Below are 10,285 nucleotides of genomic sequence, written 5' to 3' on the forward strand. Positions count from 1 at the left end.
TTTTCTTCTGTTGAGTTTTATGGCGGTTAGCATCAAAGTGTTGCATTACCGCCACCTACTGGTGGTGCATTACCGTCTAGCTGTAGCACCATCCTAATCTTTTCATTGGAAGTGCTGCCTTGGGTATGACTGGAAAGCTGAGGCTCTTGTGGATTCAACGAGCCTATTCTATTCTATTCTATTCTATATGTGTGATGTTAGTCCCCATAGTCAGCCATTTCATTATAGTGAAAACCATTCTCTTTAACCTCACTGTATAAAACAACCTATTGTGACCTCTAGGATAATCACACCCTCATGAAACTTTACAACCACAAACTAGAGACCTATGGCTTTCCTAGGGTTATTCTATAAATATTATAAATAAATAATATTAGGCTATTCTATAAATTATAGAATGAATGGGGATATGTCAAATTTATGGGGGGGAAACATGGTCATGTTTAGTTCTACCTCGGGTAGGGCAGGGGCATCTAGATTCTAAAGAACAAAAGCGCTTTTGAGGATTTTGGCCTGTACTTTGACCTGTAATTGTGCTTTTTATACATATGGATTCAGCTAAGACTAGGCAAAACTTTATTATCTTTACTTGCCTTATTTAATCATTAGACACATTTGAGAAAAGTAACAATACTGTGATTATTTATATGAATCAGTTACACAATTCCATTATAATAGTTTCTGTTTTGTGGAAAGTCAATACTTCGCATAGAATTACACACAGGCATCTTTGTTTTAATGTTTATTGGAACTCATAATAAATAACATTTTACTTAAATACTCTCCTGTTTTGCAAGACAGGAAAAATGCTAATCCAGTAATTTTCCTTTTTAAACTTATAGGAACAGTATCTTATATCAACAGTAACTGACCTTACAACACATATTCAATTAAAATCAGTGCATTGGCTTGAAGTAATAAAAATTTACTGCAAGGAGCTCAGAGACCTTGTTTTGTATGGCTGCCAGCTTGCAGGCAGTAACCTACCAACCCAAGAGCAAAGCACCTCATATTTTATTTATGTTGTTTGCGGCTTTTACTTCTTTCGCGTTGCCATGACAGTACAAAAATCCATATACAAATTATGCCATATACAAATATTATAAATATGAGAATGCGTTAAAAAGCAGGATTACATTTTGCAATTCAACTTGAAAGTAGCATTTTATATTTCATATAGTTCCTGTTCCCTCCAGGCTCCAAAATCTCTCCATACGCCACAAGTGGTAACGGAATCAGAGAAACAACAGACAAGTAAGAATATCCACAGTTATACACATGTACAGCACTACATCATAATGTAGTTGAGCTGCTATCTTTGTAGCTTTTTCCCAGCACAAGTTTCCAAAGAAACATTTAGATTCATCACTCATTAGTGGCAACAATACATCTTCATTGTTAAGTCTCCTCAACTTATGCCCTATTTTGAGTTTATCCACACATCTAAAACACATTCACTACAGAGGTAAATAGCTGACCTGGCTCCAGAAAGGATGATGTCATATGGTTTGTCAGAGATAACATGATTCTAACAAGTGAGTTAGTGATTCAACTGGAGAACCAGGTAAACAAGCCTGAAGATTTATATTTTTCTAGTCAGATTTAGAATAGTAACAGTGTCCCATTTGTGATGTCCCAAAGCCAAGTTCAACTGTGACTTTAGAGTGCAGACATTTAATTAATTAAATAATTATTTGAGTGCAACTCTTTCTTTTTAAATTCACATCCCCTATAATGCCCCTCGTCTCCAGGTCCCGTACCCACCGGGGTCCCTCAGCTGTGATTTATGGCAGGGCTGTAGTCGAGACCACCTTGGTCGAGTCCAGATCGAGTCATTGGTAAATCGAGTCCGAGTCAAGACCGAGTCGAGACCAAGGCCAATTGCTATTATATTATATTGATACGATTTATTTCATCAATTGTTTGGAATTGAGGCCAGTAACTTGCAGGGTGTAAGGCCAACAGCTTAGTAGGCTATGTGGGCCTACTAAGCACAGCGTCTACGCGTTCCCGGGACCTGTTCCCGCCTTCTCTCTCTCTCACACACACTCACACTCACAAACTCACACTCACACTCACACTCACACTCACACACACACACACACACACACACACACACACACACACACACACACACACACACACACACACACACACACACACACACACACACACACACACACACACACACACACACACACACTGTGTGGCCCCCTCTGACTGTAACACTAATTAATCCAAGACTAATTCAAGTCCAAGTCATATTCCCTCCCAAGACTAATTCAAGTCCAAGTCATATTCACTCCCAAGACTAATTCAAGTCTGAGTCATATTCACTCCCAAGACTAATTCAAGTCCAAGTCATATTCACTCCCAAGACTAATTCAAGTCCAAGTCATATTCACTCCCAAGACTAATTCAAGTCCAAGTCATATTCACTCCCAAGACTAATTCAAGTCCAAGTCATATTCACTCCCAAGACTAATTCAAGTCCAAGTCATATTCACTCCAAAGACTAATTCAAGTCCGAGTCATATTCACTCCTAAGACTAATTCAAGTCTGAGTCATATTCACTCCCAAGACTAATTCAAGTCCAAGTCATATTCACTCCCAAGACTAATTCAAGTCCAAGTCATATTCACTCCCAAGACTAATTCAAGTCCAAGTCATATTCACTCCCAAGACTAATTCAAGTCCAAGTCATATTCACTCCCAAGACTAATTCAAGTCCGAGTCATATTCACTCCCAAGACTAATTCAAGTCCAAGTCATATTCACTCCCAAGACTAATTCAAGTCCGAGTCATATTCACTCCCAAGACCATTTGAAGTCCGAGTCCTATTCTGTCCCAAGACTAATTCAAGTCCAAGTCATATTCACTAACCCCTGGGCCGAGACCAATTCAAATCCAAGTCATATTCACTTAGCCTAATATTCACTCCCAAGACAAATTCAAATCCAAGTCATATTCACTAACAAGACCAATTCAAGTCGGAGTCATATTCACTCCCAAGACCAATGCAAGTCAGCCATATTCACTAACGAGACCATTTCAAGTCCGAGTTCATATTCACTCCAGAGACCAACTCAAGTCCGAGTCATATTCACTCCCGAGACCCCGAGACCAGACTCGAGTGCTACGGCCCTGTGTCACGGAGACATGAGAGATTTAGTAGCAGGCACAGGCCTTGGTGACGGCTGTCTTTGGGACTTTTTGCCCGTGTTTTCTCTCTCGGTAGGCTGAGGGCAGGAGGAGAGGTAGACTGAAGAGGACGATGATGATGAGATTCACCACCAGGCACAGCAGCGCTGCGCCCAGCGAGTTCATGAAGCTGATGGGTATGGAGTGCGTCAGGAGCCAGTGGCGTCGTGTCACCATGTCCTGCTCGATGGCCATCATCTGGAAGTGGGTGCCCAGGATGCCGCACACATGGAACAGTTGGTGGCTGTGACCTGCAGAGGGCGCAATAGGGCTTCGGTTGAGCAATAAACGGCAGAGCGGTGTGTTGTTGTTGTTGCAGTAGTAGTGAAAGTCTAACCCGCTCGGCGAATCATTTACACTGCCAACTGAGTTCAACAGAATGCAAAGTAGCACCGAGGAGGATCATCTAGAGGTGGTTATGCATCGGTCTTATTTTCCAATGTTTTGCAGAGATATGAATACATTTGAAGTTATTTATTGTAGGCCAACGGTGAGGAACAGTGAGGGGGATCGGTGGTGTATTCGTCAACAAAACGACCTCTTTGCAGCCTGAAAAGGCGCGTGAACTGAGTTTGGGTGGATTCACCCTCCACTACACCATTGATGGGTATTAATACTAAATACTACTACTAAGAATACTATTACTACTATTACTACTACTACTAATAATAATATTAACGACATACTTTATGTAGTAGTTATCTCAAAGCAGAAGGTTTAAAGTGCTTACAAAAGGTATACAAAAAACTGAAATTTACAAAAGGCATATCAAAAAGGGGGAATGGTTAAAAATAAATAATGCATAAAGATATGAGAGACAACATGAAATTAAAAGTGGTCCCAAATACAAAACATGACATAAACGGACATCTATAAAAGCTGTTTTCAGAAGCGATTTACACTGAATAAGGTTGCCTAAATTCCACAATGGCAAAAATACAATCACCTTCAACCTAATATTATTGTTATTATTATTAATGATTAATAATAATAATAATTATAATTATTATTGTTATTGTTAATAAACAAGATTTCAGTCTTAACCGATGTAGTCGAAGCTGCCGGGGGCCAGGCGCTCAGGTAAGTGTGTGGCGAAGAGGAAGCCAGTGAGGAAGGCCAGGGCAATGTGGTTGTAGTGGAGGATGTTGGCGTCGTTGTCTGTGCAGCCTTCACCCGCACACAGGAACACCTGGAAACACAGCGCACGCACGCACACACACGCGCACACACACACACACACACACACACACACACACACACACACACACACACACACACACACACACACGCACAGTCGAATTAATACGCTACACTGCAGCTGTCATCAGTATTCACACAAAAGGAAATCACTTGCCTCACTTTTCAAACTTCTTAACTTAACTTCTTTTATTGAATACAAATAAATAAAAATGTATTATCTATTCGTCAGTGATCGACAGGTGCTGGGTGGCCCGCAGTAGAACACTGTGGTTTTCCTGTGGAGTCTCCAGATGGGAATTTGCTGGCGTGTGATTTTATGAATATGAAGCAGCACATTGCCAAAACATGAATATCCACGCTTAGCAAAGCCTCTCTGCATATTTGAAGTACAGGTGAACAAACACATTTCTTCGCAGTAATCATTAAAAGTTTCATCTCTTCTTTAAAAGGGCAAAGGTCCAGACCATCATCTAAAAGTAACAAATAGGGTGGCCCTGCATGATGGCACAGAGACTCTAAATGATATATTATTATCTTGGTTCCAAAATGTGTGAAGTGTGTGGCCCTACCCTGTAGAAGAGAGGAATGTTGTCAAACAGGTAGGGGTAGGCGAAGGCCACAACACGGAGAGCCTTCCCAAACCTCGGAACCGGGCACTCGGGGAATCTGGAACAAAAGAAGAGATTATCTTCAATAGTGACAATAACTGTCTTTATGGAGACTGAATCTTTACAATAGAATTCCAGTATTATGATCTGTCTATGTGGTAACTGGTTATATACTGTATGCCAGGCAGCAGTCGCCAGTGACAAGAACTCGTATTTTAGGAATATGATCATATAGGAATTGAATTTGAATTGTAAGCCAATATGTGTGCAGATCATTGAGATGGTGTAGATAGGCATGCGGTTACATGTCTGTCATTTTGTAAAGTGGTCTTCTGTGGCTTCATTTAAATTCACAATAACATCACAGATTGTGTGGATGTGTGCCTGGGAATGATTCATCTTAATAAATCCAAAGTTCAACACAGGTGAGCGGAGGTGTTTGTTGCAAAACATCAACTGCGTTACAGAATGATATGAAATGTGCTGTTCATCACACTGCGTTCACTACTAGTGATTGCATCTCGTCTATCAAGTGTCCTCCTGTGACAGTTTCAGGTGATCCAGTACTATGACTCATCTTCTCTCCCCTAACATGACACATCTTGTCTTGAAAATCACACAAACAATGTTGAGGACTTTTCCCATGCACACAGCGTTTTAAAACACAGTGGTATTCAGCCAGGCCGGAACAGATTAACCAAACCTGGTTTTCATTAAACCAAAGTTAGACTGAAAGTCACTGAGTCACAGAACAGGGACATGTTTTGTGTCTCTGTGACTTGTCAAGCTGAAACTACACTTAAAGGGACAGCTCACCCTAATATCCAAAATAGATATTTTTGCTCTCACCTGTAGTGCTATTTATCCATCTATATCGTTTTGGGATAGTTGCCTGAGTTTTGGAGATATTGGCCGCAGAGATGTGTGCCTTCTCTTGAATACAATGGAACTGGATGGCACTCGGCTTGTAGTGCTTGAAGCACCAACAAAATATATTTGAAAAAATCAACAGCTTTGTCTCTTTCTAGAAATCATGACCCGGTTACTCAAGATAATGCACAGACTTTGTTGTGAGCAGTTTCATGGAGGAACTATTTTCTTTTGCAGTCCCATGTAGGAACTAACTAGCAGCTAGCGGGTGTAGTTCGGTCAAAAGAAAATACTTCCTCCATGAAACTGCTCATAACAAGGTCTGTGGATTATCTTGAGTAACGGGGTCATGATTTCTGGAAAGACACATTGCTGTTGAGTTTATCAAATGTATTTCTTTGGCACTTTGAGCAGCACAAGCCGAGTACCATCCAGTTCCATTGTATTGGAGAGAAGGCAGAAACTCTGCGGCCGACATCTCCAAAACTCAGGCAACTAACACAAAACGATATAGATGGATAAATAGCACTACAGGTGAGAGGGAATATATGTATTTTGGATTTTAGGGTGAGCTGTCCCTTTAAGAGTTAATCACTGTTTAAGGCTGTGCTGTGTGTCTTTGGTCCGAGTTGGCTAACACCCACTCTATTGAAAAGAGACTTGCGCAATTGTACGTTTCGAATGCCAAGATGATTACATCAGCATTGAAACAGCATTCAGCGCTTTCTGTGTTGTCCAAAGATAAATGCTTCAAGAGGAAATTTTAATCACACACTTTGGGCAGAGATGTGAACAGACTATTGTAACGATATTTACATTTACATTACTATGTCCACCACCTCTGGGCCAGTGAAGGAGATTTCTGATAAGATAGTGAAGAGATGAACGTGGCGTACAGAGAAACTTGAGAAACGCAGCAGACGGAAGGCACAAGCAGACAAACGGTCGACACATATAGTTTTTACCTTCTCACGGTGTCGTGATTATATTGTAGAAAGGGTAAGCCAAGCCTTAGCAGAGAGAAGGGATGAGTGAAAGAACAACAGTTAGGTATTAGCCATCAAGAGAAAACCTATTCTTCTCTATCTCACGAAAACCACAACACCCACCATGCTTTGCGGTTTGCACCCAGCACTTGACATCAGGCTATATGGTGAAAAGGCAGGACACATTTATAGCCTGAACTACACTGCTGCCTCCCATTAAAATGTTGTCATTACCAAAATATACCCACACGCAACTTAATCTTAGACTTAAGATTCGTCTTTGGTCAACATGGAGAAAGAATTACATTACATTACATTACAATACATTACATTACGTCATTTGGCAGACGCTTTTATCCAAAGCGACTTACAATAACACATTTTTGTCAGCAATAGAGCGATCAACTATGCAACACAGTCTATGACAGCTACAACTTCTGAAGGAATAGTGGTAAAGTTAAGTTAGTTTTTTTTTTTTTTTTTTTTTAAGAGAGAGAAAGAAGTTAGTTCAAGAAGGGCCCAGATGGAGCATGAATCCTAGTACAGAAGGAGGTTTTGTTATTAACTTCTGTTTTATGGTCTATAATACTCTTCGTTTGTCTGGTATTGCGGTTTGGATTGTTTCCCTTGAATGAATTCAATGTTGATGAAAAGATGTTGAGATTTGGGCGACAGCTGTGTGAAAGGATCTTGCTCCTTGTACCTTGAGTAGCAGGCTAGCGCGGTGCAGACGGTCGTGTTGAGTACAGCTATGGGGACGTAGCACTGGTGGAACGTGCTGTTCACCCACTTGTCGGGGAAAACGTACGCTGAATAGGTGATCGCTGAACCTGCGGCAGAGGAAATCAGTGTTAGCAAATAGTAGGACAGGCATGAAAACTCTAAATTGTATCTTGGATCAAAATATTATCATAACCATTCCTATGCAAATGTGTAAATATTTTGAAGATGTGCAATTCATTCATGATGTGCAACATCTTTGCATCATATTTATTGGCTTCTGAAGAAGACGAGAGTTGACTCGTCGAAACTGTCGAGGTAAATAAAAAAACATCTATAAACCTATGTCTGATCACAAGAAAACATAAACGTCTTATTGGCTTATCATTTGACATGATGAACTTTGTGTCTTTGTAAACTCTCAAATGTTATGTAAAAGGGTTTATAAGCAATCTAGCCTGTCTGCAGAAATTCCTTCCTGTATTTCCCCCCCCTTCCTGTAGTCCTGAGACTTCCTTCTTGTATTAGCACCATGCATAGCTCTGTTGCTTATGTAATGTACGTGTCTCTTCCTCATACCTGAACAGGTGAAGTTACTGAATGCCAAAGCTACGTGACACCGAGCACAAAACACTCATTTTCACATCATTATCATATTTACCAGCCGCGAGAGCGGGGCTGGTATTGTATGTTTGTGTGTGTGTGTGTGTGTGTGTGTGTGTGTGTGTGTGTGTGTGTGTGTGTGTGTGTGTGTGTGTGTGTGTGTGTGTGTGTGTGTGTGTGTGTGTGTGTGTGTGTGTGTGTGTGTGTGTGTGTGTGTGTGTGTGTGTGTGCCATCAAGGAAAAATGTGGTGTCTGTCTGTCTGTCTGTCTGTCTGTCTGTCTGGTGTGTAGTTCTTTAGAAGGAGAGCTCCGCACATCTCTTTCTCGGGCAGGTGGTCGGACAAGAACAAAGTGTTCTTACATAAAATGTAAAAAGGGAGTCCCGCACACCGTCCAAACTTGCAATAAGAAATTATCTTGTGGCGTTTTGGTCACCGACCTTTTTCAAACAAATCGTTCAAGACACCGTGAAGCCATCTTAAAGGAACACTCCGCCCATTTTCAACCAGTTTTGTATCATTAGAACATCAGTAGTATATCAGAAAACTGTAAACTGTTTTGAAGTCTGTCATTTAATTTGACAGTTATTGAGTGTTAAAGTGTGGACCAGTGACATCACTGGTCCACACTAACTCAAATTAATAACTCATTAACTCAAATCAACTCTCAATAACTGTCAAACTAGATGACGGTTTTGAAGTCATTCATCTAGTTTGACAGTTATTGAGAGTTGATTTGAGTTAATGAGTTATTATTTGAGTTAGTGTGGACCAGTGATGTCACTGGTCCACACTTTAACACTCAATAACTGTCAAATTAAATGACAGACTTCAAAACAGTTTACAGTTTTCTGATATACTACTGTTGTTCTAATGATACAAAGCTGGTTGAAAATGGGCGGAGTGTTCCTTTAATATAGGGAGTGGCTGTATAGTGTCACAGCCAATCACAGCTCGCCACATGAAACGGGCTATGAGGCATCACAAGACAATCGTCATTTCTAAAAAGCATAGACAGCTAAATGATCTATGAAAACAATATGTATATATAGAAAAAATATTAATAAAATAATTAGAAAGTGTGTTATCAATAAAGAGAGGCTCACAACATAGGCAATAGAACACACATCAATATTTTGTTAAATCACAGTCATTAGATAATTACACTCTGACCAGACTGCCTTCAATTAGGCCTGAACTCAGGTTCCTGGAGGTAGCTCATAGGCTATGGTGTGTTGTTGACATCAAAATGGGCCAAGTTAAAAAAACACACACACACACACACACACACACACACACACACACACACACACACACACACACACACACACACACACACACACACACACACACAGTTTTAAGTCACTGGCATCGCGGCTGGTGTGACCGCCTCGCAAGATGGTCTCTAGTTCACTCTCGTACTATTATCCTCATGAAACAACAGACTGGGCGGATGTCAAAAAGACTACATCTGATCTAACAATACGCCATCTCTGAGAGCTACATCACTATGTGCAGAATATCAGGCAAGAATATCTGTTCTTTAAAGCCACCGGGTGGTGCCGCACCACGTCGTCGACTCACCCAGGCTGTAGAAACTGAGGGCGCCGTAGTCGAAGAAGAAGCAGATGTGGCGCGCCGCGGGCCGACATGGTGCTGAAGGTGTGCGCACAGCTGGAGGCCAGAGGGTACATGCAGCAGGAGAGCAGGAAGACCAGCTCAGGCCAGGTGAAGGAGTCCTGCCAGGCCGTCTGCATCAGCACCACGCTCACCAGCTTCCACAGGAAGTACCTGCACAGGAGATACAGCTTTGCATTGGTCGATAACACACATAGATTCACACACACACACACACACACACACACACACACACACACACACACACACACACACACACACACACACACACACACACACACACACACACACACACACACACATAGTTTGGATGTAGAAGATTGGAATTAAGTTGGGTCATATGATAAAAGAGAGAAACAGTCTTCAGTCACACTTCTGTAAGTTAGATCACATATGCAGCCTTGCAATCATGTCAACGGTCAAGCTACCGGCAGCATTCAATAGAAGAGCAATGGTCG

The 10,285-nt window shown here is 41.2% G+C and overlaps 1 protein-coding gene across 1 annotated transcript in view; it reads right to left on the reverse strand.

Annotated features, from left to right (window-relative positions):
- Positions 1-739: 739 nt before the first annotated feature.
- LOC310791190 (membrane progestin receptor gamma-B-like) overlaps positions 740-10,285 on the reverse strand; it is a gene marked incomplete at its 5' end in the record, with an annotated part of 17,601 nt that continues 8,055 nt past the window's right edge. The window contains 7 exon segments of the mRNA XM_083652875.1: positions 740-3,454; positions 4,248-4,392; positions 4,973-5,069; positions 6,847-6,891; positions 7,571-7,697; positions 9,774-9,834; positions 9,836-9,980. Coding sequence (XP_083509001.1) covers positions 3,171-3,454; positions 4,248-4,392; positions 4,973-5,069; positions 6,847-6,891; positions 7,571-7,697; positions 9,774-9,834; positions 9,836-9,980 — 904 coding nt within the window. The 3' untranslated portion in view covers positions 740-3,170.

Source organism: Poromitra crassiceps, assembly GCF_964638095.1.
Source record: "Poromitra crassiceps genome assembly, chromosome: 16".
NCBI classification, from domain to species: domain Eukaryota; kingdom Metazoa; phylum Chordata; class Actinopteri; order Beryciformes; family Melamphaidae; genus Poromitra; species Poromitra crassiceps.